A 25340-nucleotide genomic window follows, 5' to 3' on the forward strand; every position below is an offset into this window, starting at 1 on the left:
AATTTTTCTTGCAGGGAGCTGGGTTTTTGTTGCCATCATTTGAAAGTGGTGAGTCAGTTGCCTTTGCTTGCCTGGCGTGGGATTAGCCATCTGGGCAGTTGTATTTAAGCTTGCACCCAGGAATATTATCTCTTGACAGGGCACTAGTTTTGACTTCTTTTCGTTTACTGTGTACCCTAGGCAAATTAGTAATCTTTTTACAAACGCCAGATGCTTTAGTAGAATGTCCTTGCTCTCTGCTTGAATAAGGCAGTCGTCCAAGTAGGGATATATTTGAATTCCCCTTTGTCTGCAAAATGCAATTACTGGTGCCAGGCATTTTGTGAAGACCCTGGGCTCAGTAGATAAGCCAAAGGGCAGTGCAGAGAATTGGTAATGCATTGAGCCAGCTATGAATCTGAGGGATCTTCTGCAAGATTGTCTGATTGGGACATGCAGGTATGCCTCCTTGAGGTCCAAAGTAACTAGCCAAGCCTTCTTGCCCAACATGGGTAGAAGTTGCTGCAGTGTTAACATTTCGAATTTCGGAACATCCAGGAAAGTATTTAGGATCGACAGGTCCAGTATTGGTCTCCAGGCTTTGTCTTATCTGGGTACCAGGAAAAGTCTTGAGTAAAATCCTTGTCCCTGTTCTTGCTGTGGTACTCTGAATAGCTCTCATGTCCATGAGAGCAGAAATTTGTTTTTGTGCCTCTGCCCACGTGGCAGGTCTGGCATTCCTTTTGATTTTGGAAGGATGTGAAAGTGGAGCCTGTAACCCTGAGAAACAATATTCAGTACCCATTTGTCCTGGGTGATCATCTGCCAATTTTGTGAGAAAAGTGCTAGCTTTCCCCCTAAGGGTGCTGGCAAAAGGTAAATGCTTGGCATTTGTAGAGGGAAGTCATTGGGACTGTTTACTATAAGGTTGTGATTTGTCTTCTCCTCCTTTGGGGCTGAAGCTCCCCATTGTTTAGGTCTGTATGAGCCTTGGGGCTGAGATCTGCTTCTTGGGCATTTATATCTGCCTCTTTGTGGCCTGTCTTGACACCAGAAAGGACCAATTTTTAGAAGGCCAGTTTCTGCTAAATCTAGGTGGCTGAACCTGTAAGAAATCCTTTACTGTCTGCATTAATTTTGCTTTATCCTCCATTTTCTTTAACACCTCTTCTGCCTTAACACCAAAGTATCATGCTGTAGTGGAGCATCCAATAATTTTACTTTAACATGATCAGGTAAACTGTTCTTATAACCAAGCATGCCTTTGAATGACAGAGCCTATAACGGCGGCTCTGCAAGAAGCCTCTAATGAATCAAAACCACATTGCAGAGTATGTTTTCCCACTTGTTCAGCTGCATGCAATAAATCCTGCATTTCCTTATTATCAGGACATTCCGAGTTTGTAAGCATTTTCTGTTTTAACAAAGACATTAGATAGTGTTGATATTTAAGCATGTGAAACTGGCAGTTTAAAGCCCTTACAGCTAAAGTAGCAGAAGTGTAATTTTTTTCCCCCATCTATCCAGAGCTCTGGAATCCCTATCAGATGGGACAGGGTTTTTTGCAGTGGAAGCCTTAACCCCTTTGGGACCCTTGTTTCTGGGTCAGCAGCAGGGTTTTTATATAGAAATTTATGAGAGTCTGGGACCCTGTAAGTACCTGTCAGGCTTGACTGGTGCAGGGCAAAGAATCAGGAGACAAACTGGATTCAGAGAAAACATCATTAACAATATCAAGCACAGGGGGGATAGCCAGGGGCCTGTGCTGAGGCAATAAAAGGAAGTCTCTGAGCCTTTTCTTGGATTCTGAATAATCCTGGCTCTCCCAATGGAAATGCTCCCTCATGATGTGCAAGGTTTCCCCAAGAGAGTAATCTTCAGACGGAGAGGCTGAAGGTATAGATTCTTCAGCATCAGAGTCCTCATAGGGAGGGAGAGAATAACCCTGATCTGAAGAGGAATCAGAGGAAATAGAAACCTGGTCAGAGAAGTCATAGTCAGTGTTTTGCCTAGGCCTTTTATCAGAAGGGGGATGGGAACCCCTGATCAAAGTAATTAGGACCTCGGCCATTTTAAGCATGCTTCTTTGGCATGGATGACTGTCCAGGAGAATGCTGGACTTGTTTCCTTGTCTTTAATGGTGTTTTTGACTTTGCCTTGGCTGCTGTAGTGGACTTAATAGTAAGTTGTGAAGGTCTGAAAACACCCTCAGAAGCCAATGCCTGCTCAGCGGCTCCGGACCCATCTGAGGGAATAGTTTCCACAGGCCCAATACCTTGAGTTTCCAGAGGCCTAGGTGTCTCCACGTGGGAGTCTGATGCAGCCTGTGGCTCTGAGGTAGCAGGTGTCAGGGGCTGCTAAAGTGCCTGAGAACCGGCGACTGGCCTAGAAGAGGCTTCGTCGGTTTTGGAGCTTGGATGCTTGCTCTTTTCTTTGTCTTTGCATTTTTTTATGAATTCCGGTCGTCGGTTGTTCCAACGGCATTATGTAGTTAAATCTTCAGCCAAAGTAGTGTAAAGCAAAATCAAACCGATGCTTAATAGTGCTTTGGTTGAATCTAGCATAAAACCGACAACTAGCAACGTTGTGGTCAGGGCCTAGGCAAGGAATACAGTAAGAGTGAAAATCCTTATGAGGTATTTGCTTCCCACAAGAAATACAATTGTTAAGTTTTACTGACATTGGTCTGGAGCAAGAAAAAGTTTCCCCAACGGGGTACTTAGCTTTATTGAAGACTTCGGTTCTGAAATTAGATTTCGAAAATCTCAGGAGTCGGCCGACCGGCACTTGCAAACTGCTTTTGCTTCGGGCACTGCGCGGCAAGAAAGACTGAAGAAAATGGCGTCTGCTGCATCTTTTATACCCCTGGCGTACTGACATCAGGGAAGAGGTGACACCGGACCTAGACTTTGGAATTCTGGCCAACTGCAGGTAGCCTACCAGCAGGATAACCCAAGTGTAATGACTGCAACAGTGAAACACGATGAACATCATATGAGGATGGATGGGTGACGGGCTCCATGGCCGACTGAGCTGGAGCCAAAAACAATTTGGCCAACACCGGTGATTGGAGCAGTCTCTGTACCACTCTTATCCACATTATCGCCTGACAGAGTCCTGGAGGACCTAGAAGATAAGGTCGGAGAGCTGGACCTCCCTACAGGAGGAGACTTACGAGAAGGAGAAACTAGTCTAGAAACTGGAGACCGGCTCCGAACAAGCATCTCAGTCACCGGCTCCAAGAGTCTGTGAGTCTATGTTGACAGTCAATTCACCCACCTCCTTCAGCCCCGAAGCCAATGGAGCTGAGGAAGCTGAAGCAGACTTGGCAACTTTCTCTGGCAGCTCCGATAAAACTGACGGAGCCGGAGCGCATTTTTTTGATTTAGAGGTCTTGTCTGCTTTAGAGGGAGAGGACTTAAAACTGGAAGCCCTCTCCAAGTCTCCTACAAGGAGGGTTTCAGTAATCCCTTCAGAATCAGTTTGTTCTTCCTCTCTTGAAGAATGCGTGGGCTAAAGGCATGACAGAACACACAGGATTCTTGGAGGTGGATAGCCCCCCCAAGCAATACACACACACACACACACACACACACACACACACACACACACACACACACACACACACACAGACAGAGTGCCCATCAGTAATAGACATTTTATATCCACACATCACATTTTTTGAAGCCCGAAGGCTTGTGTTCTTTTGTAACCTTAGACATACTGGTATGACACTGCACAAAATATCGAAGACAAACCCGACACCACCAACAAAAAAAAACACGGGAACTATGCCTCTAAATTAAATGGTCATAGACAATAAACACCACAGGGAGAAAGGACCTCTAACTTAAACAGCCCTGACAAACAAAACAAGGGAGGACTAGGTCCTCTAAGTTAAACGGCCCTAGCCCGAAGGGACGGGCAACACCGAAACAATCACACACAGGGAAACTGGGACACGCACAACTAGAAGGGAGGACTAGGTCCTCTAACTGAAACGGGCCTAGCCCGTAAAAAGGGAGAAATGCAAACGGGATACCAAGACAAAAAGCTAAACAGGCTACACAAACAGTTTTCTTATCAAAAAACAGGGACTAGCTATGAAAACAGCTTTTGGAGCAACAAACTACTAAAAAGTAGAAGAAAGTTATACTTAGCCACGGCCAAGAGCAAGACCACATCTGAGCTGTACGAGCGGCAAACGAGATCTGGGGATAGGGAGCAGTGCATCGTGGGATACCTCTCAGCTACGAGCCAATTAAAGACATCGATCTAGAGTATGGCCGAGTTGGAGCAGAGGTTCGGCTCCGAACCCACGGGTAAGAATGTAGACGAGATTGGACTACATAACATCTACTATTTTTTTAACATTCAAATTATTGTTACTACAAAAATGTAGCTTGGAGGAGATCCTACCAAATGTTAAACAATGTTTCATCACATGAAAGCATATACGATAATCAGAAGTAACAAAAATACAACAGTAAACTATTTCTCTCTATGAAAAAAAGCAAAACATTTAAAAATTAAATGACACTTGTGTTGACTACTTCACACACAGGCTTTATCTCTTAAAATGCAAAGCAGTACTAGACAGTACAGACTTACACTTTATACAGTTTTTTGTACACAAGAGCATAATATATATAACATTCAGATAAGAACTGCTACAGCCTGCAGAAGAACAGGGACAGACGGCATTCACTTAAGAATCTGGCACTAGGATTATAGAACTGACCCGGTCATCTCCAAAGAATTACTCCACTTGCCAGTACATGTAAGCTCTTAACTCACAAGACCACTTGTATTCATTAAGTACATAATTTTTTTTTTCAGTTACAGCAAGAAGCATCAAATCATGCCCCCTAAAAAAAGCTACCATAAACATCAAGATGGAGATGTCAAAAGGCTAGCAGAATATCTGTTTTTAGAAAAAGCATTACCAGGAAAGAAATTAACATTATTATTGCTATTCATAGAGAGAACAAGATCACACAGTGCCATCCGTAATGCAAACAGATGCAGTAGAACGTTTTCTGTTAAAAAACGAAAGTGAAAGATACCTGAACAAAATGAATCCAAGAGACTCCACAGCAGCCCTTCGGACATCGTCGTTGACATCGCTGACCTACAACAGGGTTTAAAAAAAAAAAGTGTCTTGCCACTTTGCTCAGTTCTATTCAACAAAATGCGAAGAGATTAATCTATTCAAATGACTGGAAAGTCATGACACCATCAAGTGGAGAAATGAAGGAAGAGGAAAAGGCAGGGTTTTGAAAAACAAGTCTTGTACTTACCATGGCATTTGATCTACACACACAATTAATTCTTTCTTAAACAGCAGGACTTCACATGAAGCACATAACCACTACAGCAAATGTAAGTATCCTAAAGTTACTTCTGCACCTTCTACTCAAGATCCCTGCCTCCGTTCACCATTTCCCGTTTTTGTTCAAGTTCATGGAGGAAAGTATGCAGATCTACTTAAAAAACACAGAACACACATTCTTCATTAACACCCCCCCCCCCCAGGTAATGTAAGGTCAGTTTAATTTATGCATGCCCCAGAGCAAGCTCCAAAGTGTTTTCTCCAAGGTCAAAAACACAAACTTACAAGAATGTCACAACTGCACACTTTCAACGGTAAGCATCAGCCCGTCTCATTATTTTACTGCCTTTGATTTTTTTTTTTTTTTTTTTTTAATTATTAATGACCATATTTGAAGAACCATTTGAATGCCAGGTTTGAAAATGTATCGGACACGGGTGCTGTTTTCAAATTAACAGTTTTAGTTCAAGCTTAAATCTGATCCATGTTAAGAGTTTAGGAATAATACTCCCCAACAGCTGCATAAAATAATTTTGTATCTGAAATCATTCACCAGTATTGCAAAAGACCACCTGACTGGAAGGGGGGTCAGCAAAAGACTCCTTGAACTGGGGTAAGAGAAACATGCTTCACCTGATGTAGAGCTCACAACAGCTGAAGCTACAGTAGGAACAGAAGGGAATTATTCCATCACAGTAGCACGAGCACCTGTTCACGTATAAGACTGTGTGGTTTTACATTTATCCAAGCATAATTGTACTTAATCACTGACCAGTTTGATTTAAGTTAACAAAAACTGGTTTCCCAGACTAAGTAGTCCTAGAAAAGCATGGCTTCACTGGTGAACCAGAATGAAGCCATATTTTTGCATATTCTCTTAAAGTTTATTTACTGATTACTTTTTCATGCGTTAGCCAATATCCTGTACTTGCAATGTATGTTTAACAGATGAAGCAAGGTATTGGTGCCTTAGGCAAACTAACAATGAATGCATGCATAAAATGTTTAAACAATTTTTTTTTTTTGGTTCAAGTCACATTACAAATACAAGTCAAGAGCTTGCACAGGTCTGAGCTTCAAATATTGGTAAGTCTTGGGTGCAACACACGGAATTGTGGGTTGTACTTAAAACTGATCTTATGAAGGTGCTCTTTAAAAGAATTTTCACTGACTGACTTGAAACAGATGTGGGTGTGTACTAAATCCATTTGTGAAGAGGAGTTAAGGGGACATTTGTTTAGAAGTTGCTAAAAGAATTAATAGTTACAGAAGGTGATGATATGATCTCCTTTACAGCATTTAACAATTCTAGGCTTAGTCTGTTAAAAAGAGGACTCTGGGAATAACTAGTTTGTATTAATCATTTTACTGGTAACTCCAGCTTTCTTACAACTGCCAAAGTGTCTTCTTCACAGATCCTACAATACTGAGTTTTACAGGCATTAGTGTTCCATCAGGTCAAAAACTAAGTGCTGATAACTTTCCGGCTTCCTAATGTTCCATAAGTCAGATTTATATTCAGTCCAAGACTTATCCCTCTTCCTGATGAGTTCATAAGTGAATATTAGGGTGTTGATCCAGAGAAGCATTAGTAGGCTAGATTTAAAAAACAACCCCCTCCCCCAAAACACAGGTACCCATCGTCATTACTAATTTATACGTAGTTTAAACCCCTTTCAATGACAGCTTGAGTGGGTAGATCAGGGATGGATTTTCATTCGCCCATCTATTTATTCAGTCTGCATTTAGAGTCAGGTTGTTATTTTGCCTTACATCTAAAGGAAGACTATTCCATAAAACAGGGATTCTCTGGGATTTATAGTACTCTTGCCAACATATCCTAGATATGTTTTAGTAAAAGTTAAGATCTCGTGAGCGGGTGTTATTAGTTTTGCAGATGTGCAAGTTGTAGCACAGGATGGATCCTTTGAGGCTTTGTAAGCCAGACAGAGGTCACCCTTCAAGTCTGAAGGGAAGAGTGATAGAGTGCTTTAAGTCAGTCTGGGTAGTTCAAGGAAAACATGCCTTTGATTATCTTGGTGAGAAAACGCTGTAGTCTCTCAAGCTATGACATATGAATAAACACTTGCATATCAAAGGAGACATTATACTCTATTACAGGCCTGATGAGGGAGGAGTAGAGATGGAGGAGAACTTCCGTAGGTCTTGAAAAAAATATCCTTGGTGATTAGTCTAACAAGGTAAAAGGATAATTTCTTAACAAAAGTGGATATATGATGATCAAATGATAGTTTGTCAACAAAAGTGCATAAGTCCCTAATGGCTAGTTCAACTTTAACAGTGTGTTATCTATGTGATAGGTACATGGGTGTCCAGTTTTATGTAATGAAAGAATGCTGTATTTCTTTGCATTTAGTTTTAGGTCATTGTCCAGACAACCATTCATTAGTGTGTGTTGGTCCCTCCAAAGAATTTGTTAAACAGATGGTGAAACATCTGTACATTTGATCAGCCATGGGGGCCTGAAGCCAGCCTTGGCATCAGAGAAGTAAATACCAAACAGTAGTAGTCCTAGAATGGATCCCTGGAGGAAACCACTGATCAGTGCAGTCACTTAGCCAGTTTGATATTCAGCAGGTAACAGAAGGGATTACCTTTAGTTTGATTACTTATTGATATCAGAATGTGGGATGGTATCAAAAGGCCTGGACAGGTCCAAGTAGGCAGTAAAAACATATGTACCACAGTCTAATGCATAGTGAATTGTTCAAAGAAGTCCACCAGGTTTAGGAAGCAGGATCTGCCTTTAACAAACCCAAAATGGCTTGTGTACAGGTCTTGCAAACTCCCTGTGTTACTGTTAAGTTGCATAAAGATGCATTCCATTGTTTTGCAGATAAGACGGGACCAGTAGTGGATCTCCCCCCTTGTGAAGTGGGATGACTACCATAGTTCTGCTAGCTTACAGCCTCACCATGGATCTACTACTACTTTAAATCATCTTTTTCTAAGAGAAAACAATTTACCTTTAGCACACAAGTCAAAACTCAGTAGAAGACTACGCACATGGAAACATGCTCTAAGAAGTCATATACTTTGCACCAATCAAAAATAACAGAATGATTTAGAAAAGCTTGTAGAAGAATTATCATAGATTTTAGATATCATTTGGTAAGGAGGGGACTATGGTCACCCGTCTAGAAGACTTTTAATTTATCAAATATATCAGTGGTGGTAACATCCAGAAGTGCATCACTCCCTAAAACTGGATTTATTCTACTACTGCCTGAAACAAAGAAAAGTTGTGTAAAATCTTACCATAACCATAGATGTCCTTCTCTTCCATGTTGCAGTATTCTGCATATGGGTTTACCCTTCAGTCTCGTGTATGTACAGCCAGTATCCAAAAGCTTTCAGTCCCTCTGTGGTGCATGAGACGTGTGGCGTAGGTGAGATTTTGTGGGCCATAAAGGTGTTGTTGGCACACACCAGCCCTCTGAACAAAAGCCCCAGTTAGAGTCAGTCCTATAAGGGCACTGCCATATTGCCATCCAGGAAGGGACGTCATTAGCTGACAGGAGGGGAAGGAGGGAGGGAAGGAATACTGCAACATGGAAGAGAAGGACATCTATGGTTATGTAAGATTTTACAGATCCTTTCTATGTCCTTCTATCCCCATGTTGCAGGATTCTGCATATGGGTGAGCAACAAAGCTCAGAAAGATTGGGGTGGTGGTCTAGAGACAGACTGCAGAAATCCATGAAGGATAGCCCTGGCGAACCCTGCCCTGGATCTGGAGATGTGGTCAAGTTTGTAGTGTTTAGTGAAGGTGTGGACCAAAGAAAGTAACAGCTTCCAGGATACTAGAGGTATCCAGGCCCTTGAAGAAGGCCCCTGAAGAGGCCATTGCTGTTGTGGAATGAGCCTTAATTGTATCCTGCAGAGGATTACCATGGAATCAATAACAGAAGGTGATGGTCTTGGAGATCCAAGTAGAAATAGTTTGCTTGGTCACTGCCTTCCCAATGGCTCTGGGGTGAAAGGATAGAAAAAATTGGTCAGCAAGTCTAATAGACTTGGTGATGTACAGGTAGAATCTCATTTGCCTGTATACATCTAGGGAATGCAGCACACACTCATTGTCTCCTTGTGGTTTTGGGAAAAAGACAAGTGGGTGTATGGCCTGATTGAGGGACAGGTCATTAACTACCTTGGGCATGAAGGACAGATTAGTCCAGAGGGTGACGCTGTCCTTGTGAAAAACAAAGAATGGAGAAATAGCCATAAGTGCTTGGAGTTCAGAGACTTTTCTAGATGAAGTTAGGGCCACTAACAGGTAAGTTTTCCAGGTTAAATCTTTTAATGAAGCATCATCAGCTGGCTCAAAGGGAGGTAGCGCAAGCTTCTCAAGCATGTAGTTAAGGTCCCAAAGCGGGGGACAAGGTTTCCTGGGGGGGCCCAAGGTGAAGTACCCCCTTGAAGAAGAGTTTGGAAGGAAGCCTGGTTGCGAATGGGGGATCCAAATGCAACCATGCAGAAATAGCAGACAGATGGGCTTTGATGGAAGAATAAGCCAATCTAGTATACAGCAGCTCTTACAAATAGGACAGCACTAGAGGGGGCTCGCTGAGAAAAGGGTCCAGTTGTCTTATGACACCACATATAGTGAATTGTTTCCACTTTGAGAGATACGATTTTTCTTGTACTTGGTTTCCTAGCCTCCTGCAGGACATTGAGCACGTCCTCACTGTAAAGGTGTCTGAATGGGATCAGAATCCTATCAGCTACAGGGTTAGGTGCAGAAACTGCCACTGTGGATGGATTAGTGGCCACTTGTTCTGTGTGAGAAAGTCCACTCTGGGGGGTAACTTGTGGTGATTGCCCTTGGACAAGTGTAGGCGTAAAGGGAACCAGTGCTGTCTGGGGAGTCACCAGCAAGACTTTTGGGTTGTCCTGCTGAATTTTTAGCAGGATTTTCTGAATGAGTGGGAAGGGGTGGGGGATACATTTAGATTGTTCTCCTTCCAGGAAATTGAGAAGGCATCTGTTGCCAGTGCCTGTGGTTCCGGTGTTGTGGTGAAAAGCCATGAAGTTGCCTGTTGATGGTGAGGGCAAACAGGTCTATTTGAGGTATACACCACTTGTGGACCAGATCCAGGAAGACATCTCTGTGAAGCATCCATTTGTGCTGGTTCTGCTCAAATAATCTGCCTGTGTGTTGTGGAGAGAGGGAATCTAGGTCGCCTGCAGGGTGATTCCCTGTGAGGTGGCCAATTCCTAAACCGAAAGGGTTAGTCTGCAGAGCAGGTAGGACTTGGTCCCGTCCCCCCACTTGCTGATGTACAATGGTGTTGTCTGTGTATATCAGAAATGGCCTCTTTTGTAAGAAGGGGAAAAATGCCTGGAGGGCTAGAAGGACTGCCCTCATCTCTCTGGCATTGATGTGTTCTGATTTGAGGTGATCTGGCCACAGGCCCTGCACCTGTCAGTGGCCGAAGGTGGCTCCCCACCCTAGGTCTGTGTGCATGACCTGAGTGGGTGGTTGGAGAGGAAAGCCCGGGTTGTGATTTACCTGAGCCAACCACCATAGTACTTCCTTTTTTAGGCAGGAAAGAAGGGGCACAATGTGCTCCAGAGGCTGGTTGCGTTGCTTCCAGACTGACCAAAGGTACCACTGTAGCTTTCTCATGTGCAATCTTGCTAAACGAAGCAGGAGTTTGATGGCTGCCATGTAGCCCACAAGTTTGAGGTACTGCCTTGCAGTCAACTCTGTGGAGTGAAGGACCAGGAGAAGGTGTTCTGTCAAGGAACTCACTTTTGGTGGGGGTATTATGCTTCCATGAGATCTGAGCGGATCCTGCACCCAAGTAATAAAATGTCTTGTGTTGGCTGAAGATGGGATTTTGATAGGTTTATCTGAAATCCCAGTGATTGAAGGAGGGTCACCATGAACTGTGCCCTTGGACGGTTTCTTGGCTGGCAGCCTGGATCAGCATGTCATCCAGGTAGGGGAATATCAGTATTCCCTTTGTCCTGCAGTAAGCTACCACAGGTGCCAGGCATTTGGTGAAGACTCTGGGTGGAGTGGAGAGTCCAAAGAGCAAGGCAAAGAATTGCAAGTGAGAGGAACCCACCAAGAAAGTCAAATATTTCCTGTGGGAGGGCTTGATCAGGATGCGGAGGTAAGCATCCTTTAATCCAACGTAGCCAGGAATCCTTGTGGAATAATGAAAGGGGAAAAGGGCTGGCAGAGTTAGCATTTTGAAGGTAGGGACATTTAGAAAAAGGTTGAAATATGAGAGGTCTAGAAATGGTATCCAAGGGCCGTCCTGCCCGGGGACCAGGAAGAGCCTTGAGTAGAATCCTCTTCCTTTTGCAGTAGAGGGGACTCTCTCTATGGTACCCTGATCTAAGAGGGACTGGACTACCGGTCGCAAGAGGTACAGCTGCTAAGCAGGTAGTCAAGGTATGCCTCGCCCTATGGGAGGGGCGGATCCAGGACATAAAATAACCATTTTAAAGTATGGACAGGACCCACTTGTCTGAGGTGAGATGGGGGCCAAACAAGGAAACAGTGACAAAAACGAGCTGATAGTGGTACAGAAGGAGGGGGAGGAGGAGGCAGGATTGGCAGGTAGTCAGATGCTACCTGCCCTGTCCTGAACGGGAGTCCTCTGGCTAGAGGGAAGGGATGCTCCAGCTGGAGGGGGTGGTTTCCTTGTGGGCTTACGATGCCTTGAAGGAGTAGGGCGAGAGTGCTTTCTAATAAAATGGGTTTTGGCTGGACAGCTTGTGAAACTTAGGGACAGGTGAAACCAGTAAATGTTTCAGGTTCTGCATTTCTTTTCCCTTTTGTTGCAGGGATTTGAAAAGGTTTGCGGCCTTAGAACCAAAGAGTGCAGCATTATCCAAAGGAGCAGTGTTGACCTTTGCCCTGAATTCATCTGGCAGAGGTTGTAGATTAAGCCAAGAGCATCTGCATAAGGCAGATGCTGGTGCTGCTGACCTGGCAGAGGATTCAGCAGCATCGTAGCTACACTTGATAGAGTGTCTGGTGACCTGGGAGGAGAGAGGACAGTGAAGCTTTGGCAGGGGAGTCTGGAATATCTACCAGCTGTTTGGCAGCAGATTTTAAGAGGGACAAGGTATACTTGGCCATGTGGTTCTGGTAGTTTGTAGCTCTGAAGGCCAATGTAGTCGAGGTATACATCTTTTTGCCCACCCTTTCCATTGTCTTGCTGTTTTTGTCAGCTGGCAGAATGGTGGTGGTAGTAGGTAGGAGTTTCAAAGCATTGTCCGTAGAGACTGATACAGTGGCAAGATGAGCTGGTGGGCACTTATGCAGATGCTCATCAGTGTCAGGCACCTTATAAAAGCCTGTCTGCTCTGCATGGAGCAGGAGGTTGGGAGACAGGGTTCAGAGATGCATAAGAAAAGGCATCTAAAAAGACATGCAGGATAGGAGAAACAGCAGATGGGCTGGGGGTTTCCATTTGAGTGAGGTCGTAGTACCTCTTTTGTACCTCAGTCATTTCTGAGGATTCCTATTTAAAGTGATCCTTCATACTGCTCATTGTCTCACAAAGTCTTCAGCTGAGGAGTCAGGGTCCACAGACTTCCTCTGGGGATCCGTATCCCAAGGAGGAGGGACAGCTGTGAGCTGTCAGAAAGATTCCTCAGAGGAACCTGAAAGAACTTCCTCTTCCAAAGTCACTGTGTCAGTAGGCTGAAGTCTAGGGTTCAGGAGAGAAGGAGAGGTGGAACCAGTAAAAGCAGTGGTAGGCCTTAGTGCCATAAAGGCACTGAAAAGGCTTTGACTGAAAGCCCGCCAATCAGGCATGCTTTCTGTAGAGTGAGAAAGGCGTTTCCTCTTTTCTCTTCTTTTAAGAGGGCCTGTGGATGTCTGTCCAGAAACCGGAGATTGCAAGGGCTCGGATGGCTCACATGGTTCCTCAGAAAATTCAAGTTTACTCCTGGTGGAACCGGCGCCAGAATAGCCTCTGCGGACATGCTCCCACCTAAGGCTAGTGCGGCATCCTGAGAGGTACACAACATGACCTCCGGAATGGCGGATCCGGGTCCAGATCCAGGAACCAGGCCCATGTCAGCCACGGGATGGGGTTTGGCCAGAAGAGGCTCAGCAGTAGATGAACGCCATAATGTCCTGGCCTTTTTTGGCGGTTCTGCGGAGACGTCTCAGGAGCCCTCCATACGTAACTTAAGCTGCTTCAGATGCTGGTTTTCAAGATAAAGATTAAGTGCATGCAAGTGACATGCAATGTTTCAGGCACGAATGCCTGGCAAATCGGTCAAACCTTATGGTCACGCGACTGTCAAACAGAAAATGCACTTATTGTGGGTGTCCTTATGAGGGATTTGTTGGACACACTGACACTTAACCTTTCTGGATAACATGAACAAGCAATACTAAATTTTAGAAGGACTGAAAAGGTCCCCAATGGGGTACTTATCTGAAAAGAATCAGACGTCAGCGGTAGCAGAAACACCTGGTATATGACTGGCATCTAAAAAGTTCTGAGGGCTGGTGCATGCAGACATCAACTTTATGGCCCACGAAATCTCACCTATGTCAGACATCTCATGCACCACAGAGGGACTGAAAGCTTTTGGATACTGGACATACATACGCAAGACTGAAAAGTAAACCCATATGCAGAATACTGCAACATGGAAATAGAAGGACATCTTAAGATAGTGTGAATTATAATGTCTTTCCGACAGTTTCATTCCAGTTAAGACAAATGACGAGTGTCCTCAACGGGAAAGACGGTGGTGGAATGCATGCAATGGCAATATAAATCTTAGGTGGTTATCCAACTATACTTAAATAAGAGTCTAGTAGGAGTAATAACTGAAGAGGGTTGCATGGGTCTAGAAAGTGAGAAGAAAAAATATTTATTTATTTTTTTTAATTAGTAATTTCTCTGCCTTGCCTTTTGCTGGGTCTGTTGCCAGCAAATGTAGTGTAATGGTTAGCAAAGTAAGAAAATAATATATACCTATTAATCTGGATACAGACAATGCAATTAATTTAGGCGAATATAATACAACCCAAGCTTAGAGTTATGGCTGGTTATCATTTCTAAAGATAATCTGGTATATTACTGATAAACAGAAAAGCTCCTTGATAAATCAACTTGAGCATAAGGCTTTAGTTATAAGATGGTCACCTGCTACCAGACATTTTATGAACAATACCAGATAGACATACTTTCACACTTTGAGAGTTCTGCAAGGTGTTTTTCTAAAAGAAAAACTTTAGGATTTAGTAAAAATAACATCCTTGAGAGAAGGAACAAAAAGTGATCCTATTTCCAAATACCATGCAGTTAAGCTGACTTTTGTCTGCACATCTATAACAGGTAAGTAGAACATTTGCAACTGTACTGTGTTCAAACACACTGCCTTACTGGCATTCAGACAGATTCCCAAAGCTTACCCAACCTTGGAAGGAAGGATAATGGTCTAGGAATCTCTGGAGAATGATCCTAAGAAAAGCCTGTTTTGGATCTAAAAAAAAGGCAACCACAGTTTGTAGCGTTTCATATAGAGGCATGAACAGAGGATTAAAGTTGCTCCCTCCAGAATACTTCTACAGTCCACTGCTTTCCAATACGACACCGAAGGGGAAAAGGCCCTGGTGGAATGCACCTATACCTTGCCTGGAATCACCTTGCCATGGTGGGTATAACAAAAAACAATACCAGAAGACAATCAATGTGTAATGGTTTGCTTAGAGACAGGCTGACCTTTCTTTGCCTCTGTGCATGAAATAAGCCTTTCGGCCTTCCTGTAGGGTTTCATTCTGTTAAGTTAGTACCTGAGCTGCTGGTGAACTTCTAGGGTATGAAAGTAACCTCTTCTCCCTTATTCTTATGTTCTGGGAAGAACAAAAGAAAGTTGACAAAGTAAATACTGAGACCACTTTTTTGCATGAAAGCGATGTTCATGTAGAACACAACCCTATCACTGTGGAAAATAAAGTAAGTTTGCCCCACCACGACAGCATGCAGCTTAGAGACATACTTGCAGATGTCAGAGCAATAAGCAAAACAGTTTTCCATGTTAACAGCTTCAGATCAGCCTAAACAGTAGGTTCAAAAGGTGGTAAGGTCAATTTTTCTAAAACACAGTCAAGATCCCACAAAGGAAGAATCTGCTAGTTAGGGGCATTTACATTTAATACTCCATCCTTGAACTGTTTAACCAAAAGAGAAGAAAAGAAGAGGGGGATCCAAAGGCAAACAAACTGAGATAGCCCCTAAATGCACTTTAATGGATGTATAAAACAAGCCATCCTGAAGTAACCCCCAGAAATATTTTAAGAACAGAGGGATGTTAACCTCAAGGGACCCTCTGTTCCATTTAGGCACCACTTAGAAAACCTCATCCATTTGTACACATAAAATTCTCATTGCAGGTTTTCTGGCCTCCATTTACACTGGCTGCATATCCTCATGAAACAAGTCCATAAACAAAGTTCAGATTGAATCATACAGGCTGTTACTTGCAGTTGCTACAAAATGAGGTGCACTAGTCGCCCTGGAGTTTCAGGGTGTGGGGAACTATGTGGTAATTACCCTTGGCCAATACCATTAGAAGCAGGAACCAAGATTGCCTGGGCCAACAGGAGGGTCATCATAATGATCACTGGCATTTTCTTCTGAATTATCTCAAGTATGTTGTGAATGGTGAAAAAGGTGAAAACGCATACAAGAACATTCCCCACCCAAGAGAACAAGAATGCATCTGCCCTCCAAGCAGAACTTCTCCAGATATACGTTTTGAAAGGAGGCAAACAAATCTATTTGAAGCATTCTAAACATCTTGACTAGATCCTGTACCACTGCCTTGAGCTGCCATTCATGTGGGTGTGCCCAGGATCTGCTTAGTCCGTCTGCAACAGTGTCTTGCTCTGATGTGATGTATGCCACCTGAAGAGTCGAAGAATGCTGTAAAGCCAGCTCCCAGGCAATCACTGCTAACTGAAAAAATTAGTTGTGTAAAATCTTACCATACCATAACAACAGATGTTCTTCTCTTCCCTGTTGCAGTATTCTTAACGAGGGAGTTGCTTGCTGCTATGTCTCAACATCAGCCAATACACAAGAGACTTGTACTACTAGGGGTGCATGGTACATCGCATGTAGGATGCTGTTGGACGTCGGACAAAAAAGTGACATACGCAAGCACCCTTAGAATTTAGTGCCCCAGGAGGAATGCCTAAGAAGGGGAGTATGCAGGTCAAGTACATTCAAGCAAGAACAAAGTCGGGGGAGGGATGGAATACTGCAACAGGGAAGAGAAGGCCATCTATCATAGCAAGATTTTACAAAACTAATCTATGTCCTTCTATTCCTCTGATGCAGTATTCTTACCATGAGGGAGAATACCAAAGCTCATGAGGAAAGGAAGGAGGTAGGGGCAGAAGAAATTTCCCTGAAGCCAAGGAGAATAGCTCTTGCAAACCCTGCCCTGCATTTGGAAATGTTGTCCAGTTTCTAATGTTTTGTGAAGGTTTGGACTGTAGACCAGGTGGCTGCCTCCAGAATGGAGTTAGTTGTCCATTCTTTTGTTGAATGTTCCACAGGAAGCAGCTCTGGGAGAATGCACCTTAGGAGAAGGGAGGATCTTTCCATGATGTTCGTAGCAGAAGGAAATGGCTTTAGAGACCCAGCTGGAAACAGTGTGTTTAGAGACAGGGAGAACTAAAGTTCTAAAGTGGAATGAGACTATTAACTGGTCAGATTTGCTGATATCCTTTGTTTTGACAAGGTAGAAACTAAGCTGCCTTTGCACATTCAAGGTGTGCAAAATCCTCTCTGCAGAGTTCTGTGGAGTGGGAAAAAGGTAGGCAAGTTGACGGACTGGTTTAGGGATAACTCATTTACCAGTTTAGGCATAGAGGAAAGGTTGGTGCGGACAGACTATACATTTCTGTGGAACACCAAGAAAGGAGAGGAAACCATTAGGGCCTGTAGTTCAGAAACCCTTCTGGCTGAGGTTAGTGCAAGCTGCAAAACAGTTTTCCAGGAGCAAAATTTTAAGAAAGCAGAAGCTGCCAGCTCAAACAGAACAAGGGTCAGCTAACCAGGAGCGGCCTTAGGTCAACTGGTGCCCTAGGCAAAGGGGCACCACAGCACCCCCCACCACACCACCCAGTGCCCCCATCCTGGTCTACCTACACCAAATAAATACTGGAAAAGTGCCCCTACTAAAGCCGCGTCCTAGGCGGCCGCCTAGTTGGCCTATGCCTAAGGCCGGCTATGAGCGTCTCTGATATAAAGTTAGAATCCCAGGAATGGTGCCACATCATGTCTCTTGGGGTGTCTTATGTGAAGGACACCTTTGAAGAATTGTTTAGCCTTAACTCAGGAAGCTAAAGGAGAAGATAGAAGCAGACGGAGATAGCTGACAAGTGCACTTTAACTAGGGAGTACGTTAAGCCAGCATCTAGTAATTCACACAGGTATGAGAGAACCAGAGGGACTTCCAATGTCAGTGGGACCTGGTTTTGCAAAAGACACCAGATTGAAAATCTCTTTTGCTTGGAATAAGATTTTCTTGTACTGGGTTTCCTAGTCTCCTGCAGAACCCTGAGCAAGTCCTCTGAAAAAGGTATCTGAAAGGAATCCACACTGTCACCTGAAAGGTTGACAAGTTGGGATGGATTAGAGTTCCTTTCTGCTGTGTGAGAAGGTCCAATCTGTGGGGTTAAGTTGTGGTGAGTGCCACTGTCTAAATGCAGGCACAGGGGGCACACCAATGCGGTCTTGGCCAAAAGGGGGTCACCATCAAGATTCTTGTTTTTTTACTGTTGAATCTTTAGCAGGACTTCTGGAATGAGAGGAGGAGGAGGAAATGCATACAGAAACATCCCCTTCCATGAAAAGCTGAGGGCGTCCACCTTCCAGACCAAATGATGAGGATCTTTGGCACAAAATTATGGAAGCTGTCTGTTTATGGGGGAGGCAAAAAGGTCTACTTGTGGACAATGTCCAGGAACACTTCCATATGAAGCATCCAATCACGGGAATGTGTTTTGAACCTACTCAATGAGTCTGCCACTACATTTTGACTGGAGGGGATATACATAGCCTGCAGTGGTGTTTGAAGTTTGAAAGACAGTTCCCAGACTTAAAGAGATAGACTGCAAAGGAGGCAAGACTTTGTCCATACCTGTCTTTTTACATATAAGAGAACAGTTATGCTGTCTGTGTAAACATTTAGAGGGCCTGGGATGGCCAGGGTCTGGAAAGTCTGAAGAGCCAGCAGAAGTGACTTCATTTCTTTTATACTGATGTGTTCCCTTCTTTGAGAGGGGGAACAGGTCCCTTGTGCTTTTATGGGGCCGAAAGCTGCTCCCCATCCTGCGTCTGAGGCATCTGTGAACATCTCCTAAACCACAGGTAAAGGATGGAGTGGGAGACGTGGGTTGGCAGTTACCTGTTGAATCCCCCAGGAAATTTCCCTCTTCAAGAAAGGGAGAAGAGAAACTGGGAACTCTAAAGGGTGTGCATGTTGCATCCACACTGACTTCAGGAACAACTGTAGTTTCCGCACCTGGAGTTTTGTCAGGGAAAGCACTGGGGTGGTGGATGCAGGGAAGCCCAGGGTTCTGAAAAAGGTCCTTGCCATGATGTGAATCAAATGGATAAGGTTTTGGAAGAAATGAGCTCCCGAGCCTTTTGAGTGGAGAGGGAAACATTCAAAAGGTCCGTTTGTAACCTGCAACCCAGAAATATCTGGTCCTGGGATGGGGAGAAAGTAGATTTCTGGAAATTGATTTTGCACCCAGAGATTGTAGGATAGAGATGGAGTTTACACTGTGCTTCAGGACTGCATGAAAAAGGTCATCCAGCTATGGGAAGACCTGAATGACTTGAAAGAACAGTTCTTAGCATAACCATAGATGTCCTTCTCTTCCATGTTGCAGTACCCAAACCCTTAGGGTTATCCTCTGCTATGCTATACAAACACTTGTATTCATTTGCTAGGTACGTGGGACGTCTGACGTTGACCTAGGGAGAGTTGCCCATAAAAGCGACGTCTGGACGTACCTTTCCTTAGAAATGAACGCCCCAGTCAGATCACAGTCCCAGTATAGCTATACAAGTGCTGTGTCATCCAGGAAGGAAACGTTCAGATGGAAACAAGAGAGTAAGGAGGGAGGGAATGAATACTGCAACATGGAATAGAAGGACATAGTACAATTGTGTACACTTACCATAAATGTAGATGTTAGAGTGTATTCACTGTTGCAGTCATCACATTTGGGTTATCTGCTTGCAGTAGCCCTCAGTCGGCCTGATTAACAAAGTCTTGGGTCCTGCGTCAGTTGCTGTCCCTTCTTCAGTGACGTCAGTGGTATAAAAGATGCAGCTGACACCATTACATCAGTTTTCTTGCCCCAGATGTCAGGTGCCCCCCTAATGGGAAGATATTAAATTTATAAATAAACATAATAAAGGACAGTAGAGGTACAGCCAAAAGAAGTAAGGGGGCTGGGAGGAGGGTAACCAGGACTGCAACAGTGAATACACCCGAACATCTACATTATGGTAAGTGTACACAACTGTACTATGTACTTTGTGTTTCACTGTTGCAATCATCACATTTGGGTAGATTCCCAAAGCTAAAGATGGGAGGATGAATTTAGATAGCATTAGGACCAGCTATAAGGCCCTGCAAGACTGCAGTGGCAAAGCCAGCTATGGATTTAGAGAAACTTGGCAGATGGTAATGGTTCGTGAAAGTACGTACAGAACTCCAGGTAGCAGCTTCTAGGATGTCTCTGGAAGGGACGCCTCTGAGAAAGGCTGTAGAGGTAGATGCAGCCCTGGGTGAGTGGGGTCTGATCCCCTGTGGGATAGGTTTTCCATGGTGCTTGTAGCAGAAATGAATGCAATGGCCTATCCATTTGGAAATGGTTTGCTTTGAAATAGCCTTCCCCTCTGCCCCTGCAGCAAATACCACCAGCAATTGTTCAGATTTCCTTTGAGGTTTAGTCCTGTCCAAGTAGAATCTAAGTTGTCTGTGCACATCTAAAGAGAGCAGTATCCGTTCCCCTTTGTTCTGTGGATTAGAAAAGAAGGTTGGCAAATGAATGTATTAAGGGCCACAATGGATACAACCTTGGGCATGAAGGAGGGATTGGTCCTAAGGGACACCCTGTCTGCATGAAAAATGATGAAAGGCTCCACTGCGATAAGAGCCTGTAATTCAGATACCCTTCTTGTTGAAGTGATTGCTAAAAGGAAAGCTGTTTTCCAAGAAAGGAATTTTAAGTCTGCAGTAGCAGCTGGCTCGAAAGGAGGAACAGTGAGTTTCTCCAATACAAATTAAGGTCCCAGGCTGGGGATGGAGCTCTCCAGGGTGGTCGTAAATTTTTGGCCCCTCTGAAGAACTGCTTGAGAAGTGGGTGAGAAAAGAGGGAAGGTTCTGTGTTATAAGGAGCTGAAACAGCTGAGGCATGGATTTTGATGGAGGAGAAAGACAGGCCCTAGTGAATCATCTCATTTAAGTAATGTAAAATCTGAGGTAAATTGGGAACTGATGTGCTCATCCCTTGAGATTGGTTCCAAGCACAGAATCTTTTCCATTTTTCAGCATAACATTTTCTAATACAAGGCCTCCTTGCCTCTAAAATGATATCCATCATTGGTTTACTGAGAGATGGTAAAGGAGAGTAAGTAAATAGCCAGGCTGCTAAGTTCAGTGTGTAAAGGTGAGGGTGCAGAATCCGGTTCTCCTGCTGAGACAATGCGGTAGAAGTCTGAGGCAGGTGCCATGGGGCCGACAGTGACGCACTGCGCAAGAGGGGGTACACCCAGTGTTGGTGTGGCCAGTCTGGTGCAATCAAAATTGTCCTTAGTTTGTCTTGTTTGATCTTTAGTAGTACTTTGGAGAGCAGAGGCAGAGGAGGAAAGGGATAAACTGATCGTTTTTTTCCAGCTGAAGGACAGAGCATCCACTTTCCAAGCTTGTTTGTGGGGAGTCCTTGTGCAAAATTTGTCTAATTGATAGTTCTGGGGGGAGGCAAACAGGTCTATATCTGGGCTCCGCCGTTTGCTTGTCAACATGTTGAAAATCCTTTGTTCCAGTTTCCACTCGTGTGGGTCCATGAGATTTCTGATTAGTTTGTCTACCAATGTGTTTAGTTTTCCTGGCAGGAATTGAGCTTGCAGATTGACTTGGTAGCTCAGGGCTGTGTTCCACAATGCCATGGCTAGTCTGCAGAGGGGGTAAGAATGTGTACCCCCCTGCTTGTTTATATAACACATAATAGTGGTGTTGTCCGTCTTTACCATTAATTGTCCTGGAAGAATGTGGTCCTTGAAGGCTGTCAGAGCATTCTGTATAGCTAACATTTCTTTTTGATTGATATGCAAGTGCATCTGACTTGAGTTCCATCTGGCCTGAATGCACTTCCCTGCCAGGTGAGCCCCCCCATGCATAGTCTGATGAGTCTGTTAGGGTTTGGGTGGCAGGGGGGTAAGTGTGAATGGTAGTCCCTTGTTTTGGTGACAGGCCTCTGCCCACCAAAGGAACTTTCTGCATAGGCAAGGTATGATATGAATCATTGCTTCTAGATCCTGTGAATGTTGACACCATAGGCTTTTTAGATACCACTGTAGTTTCCTCACATGCAGTCTTGCATATGGAATTAGAAGAATGCAGGAGACCATGAACCCTAATGCTTGTAATATTTGCCTTGCAGATAGCAGGGTTTTTGTGGCCACTTGTTTAAAGTAGGTTGTCAAATGAATTTGTTTCTCTTGCCGTGAGGAAAGCCATCTGAGAAGCTGTATTCAAGCTTGCTCCCAAGAATATAATTTGACAGGGTACCAGGTGTGATTTTTTTTCGTTTGTGGTGTACCCCGGACAAGTTAGCACCCTTTGTACAAACGCCTGATGATTCAAAAGTATGCCCTGGCTTTCTGCCTGAATTAGACAATCATCCAGGTATGGGTATATTTGAAAATTTCTTTGCCTGCAAAATGCAATGACTGGAGCTAGGCACTTTGTGAATACCCTGGGCGCAGTAGATAAGCCAAAGGGCAGTGCAGAGAACTGACAGTGCGTGTAGCCTGCTTTGAAGCGGAGGCATCTTCTGCAAGATTCCCTGATTGGGACATGCAGGTATGCTTCTAATGTTGCCAACCAGGTGTCTTTGCCTAGCATAGGAAGCAACTGGTGAAGAGTCACCATCTTGAATTTTGAAATCACCAAAAAGGGGTTTATAGTAGACAGAACCAGGATAGGATGCCATGAATTGTCCTTTCTGGGTAACAAGAAAAGTCTTTAGTAGAAACCTTGTCCCTTTTCCTCTTATGGTACCAAGTGAATAGCCCCTAAGCTCGAGAGAGAAAGTACTTGCTTTTGGGCCTCTGCCCACTGATTTAGGGGTAGATCTGGCCACCTGCTTGGTGTTGGTAACGTGTGGAAGTGAAATCTGTATCCCTGGGACACTATATTGAAAACCCATTTGTCCTGGGTAATGAGTTCTCAGTTCTTTGCATGAAGAGCAATCTTTCCCCCAAAAGGGGCAGTCAGTTGAGAAGTGTTTGGAAGTTTTAAAAAGAAGTCATTGAGACAGTTTACCATAGGGGGAATTTTATTACTCCCAGATTTGGAAGTGGAGGCCCACCACTGCTTAGTCCTCCGCGTACCCTGGGACTGACGCCTGTGAGCTCTGCTGGATCTGGGTTTGGACCGAGAAGGTCTAGAAGAGGCAGGAAAGTACCAATTCTTGGAAGGCCAATGCCTACTAAACCTTAGGGGTTGTACTTGTAAAAAAACTAACAGTTTGCATAGATTTAGCTTTTTCCTCCATCTTTTTAAGAACTTCTTCTGCCTTGTTGCCAAACAGGTCCTGATTTAAGGGAGCATCCATTAATTTCGCTTTAACATGACCTGGCAAGGAACGCTCCTTAAGCCAAGCATGCCTTCTAAGTACAGACTCCGTTACTGCAGCCCTGCAAGATGCCTCTAGTGAATCAAAACCACATTTCAAAATATGTTTTCCAACTTGTTCAGATGAATGCAGTAAATCCTTATTTTCAGCACAATCAGGAATCAACATAATTTTCTGTTTAAGCAATCCAGTAATATGCTGCTGATACTTTAACATATGAAACTGGCAGTTTAAGGCCCTAATGGCCAAAGTTGCAGAAGTGTATACTTTCTTACCCCATCTATCCAGCGCCCTGGAGTCTCTATCAGAGGGGGTAGGATTTTTGGCAGTAGTAGCTTTAATGCCCTTGGATCCCGGTGAAATGGTCTCAGGAGCCACAGTAGGATTTTTAAAAAGGAACTTATGAGAGTCAGGGACCCTGTAATATCTATCAGGTTTTCTGGGAGCAGGAGGTAAAGAATCAGGGGTCAAGCTAGATTCTGAAAGGGAATCAACAATGTGTAGTACAGGAGGTATGGCTAAAAGCCTGTGCTGGGGCAGGAGTAAGAAGTCCCTAAGCCTCTTTTTAGAATCAGAGAAATCCTGACTTGCCCAACGAAAATGCTCCCTAAGAGTATGCAAGGTTTCACCAAAACAGAAATCCTCTGGGGGAGGAAGCAGAGGGAACAGAGTCCTCATCATCAGAATCCTCATAGGTAGGTAAGTGTAAATCCTGGTCATCAGAGGAAAAGTACAGTTTTGTACCTACCATAAATGTAGATGTTCGAAGATCTACATTGCTGCAGTCCTTACACTTGGGTAGTCCGCTGTCCTCGGTCGGCCCGAATATCAAAGTATTAGGCTGACGTCGGTCAAGGCGCTTAAGACTGACATCAGGACGTCAGGGTACAAATGCGCATGACCGACGTCATATCCTCAGTCTTTTCTTGCCCCAGATGTCAGAAGACCCTAAAAAGAAAGGCCAAAACCAAAAGACAGCAAAAAACAACCAACCACCCTTGCACTAATCATATGTACAGTATATACAATATCCACAAAATTTACAACCCAAACCACACAAAGTACAGTTTTGTACCTACCATAAATGTAGATGTCCGAACTGGATAGCATCTGCAGTCATAACAAGTGGGTTGTCCTGTCGTCAGGCAGCCCTGCAGTCGGCCGGATTCCAAAGTCGGGTCCGCTTCGCTGATGTCGCACCCCACCCGCCGTCATCTCTGTTGGTCTTCGGGTATAAAAGCACCAGCCGACGCCATTTTCCTCAGTGTTTCTTGCCCCAGATGCCAGTAGCCCTCTTGCAGGCTAAAATTTGGATAGATGCCAATGTTTCCAAATAGATAGAGGTAAACACAACAATAAGCATATATGTACATATATACAAACAAATACACCATAAAAGACTCCCCCCCCCCCCAACAGCTAGCTATTAGGAGGGTAAAAACCCTAGGAGGACCAAAGAGGGGGAGGAGGGGAGGTAATCCTGACTGCAGATGCTATCCAGTTCGGACATCTACATTTATGGTAGGTACAAAACTGTACTATGTCCTTCATGGATGCATCTGCAGTCATAACAAGTGGGTAGAATACCATAGCCAACTAGGGGAGGAGGATAAAAGTAGATTATGGTGTGTTTAGGATCCCTTGCAGTACAGCAGTGGCAAACCCTGCTCGGGATCTGGAATATAGAGGCAAATTATAATGCTTGGCAAATGTATGCACGGAGGTCCAAGTAGCCGCCTCAATAATGTCTTTGGTTGCCACTCCTCGTAAGAAGGCTGTGGTAGTGGCTGTTGCCCTTGTAGAATGAGGTCTTATGTTCTGTGGAATTGGTTTTCCATGGAAGGAGTAACAGTATCGTATGCAATTTCCTATCCATTTGGAGATTGTCTGTTTGGAAATAGCTTTTCCTTCCTTCCTGTTGCATAGGCTACAAAAGTTGGTCAGTCTTTCTGCTATTTTTGTTCTGTCCAAGTAGTAGCGTAGCTGTCTATGTACATCCAAGGTATGCAGTATTCTTTCCCTCTGTTTTGTGGGTTGGGAAAGAAGGTAGGTAGGTGGATTGCCTGGTTTAAAGATACTCTGGATACCACCTTGGGCATAAATGTAGGATTAGTTCTCATGGACACTATC

The 25340-nt window shown here is 44.1% G+C and overlaps 1 protein-coding gene across 1 annotated transcript in view; it reads right to left on the bottom strand.

Annotated features, from left to right (window-relative positions):
• Positions 1 to 25340, bottom strand: part of PSMD1 (proteasome 26S subunit, non-ATPase 1) — a 2664479-nt gene that overhangs the window by 1399746 nt on the left and 1239393 nt on the right. The window contains exon 16 of the mRNA XM_044070690.1: positions 5046 to 5110. Within this exon, the coding sequence (XP_043926625.1) occupies positions 5046 to 5110 (65 nt within the window). The remainder of the gene's footprint in view (positions 1 to 5045; positions 5111 to 25340) is intronic.

This window comes from Protopterus annectens, chromosome 4.part1, assembly GCF_019279795.1.
Source record: "Protopterus annectens isolate FY-2018-M chromosome 4.part1, PAN1.0, whole genome shotgun sequence".
Lineage (NCBI taxonomy): Eukaryota > Metazoa > Chordata > Ceratodontiformes > Protopteridae > Protopterus > Protopterus annectens.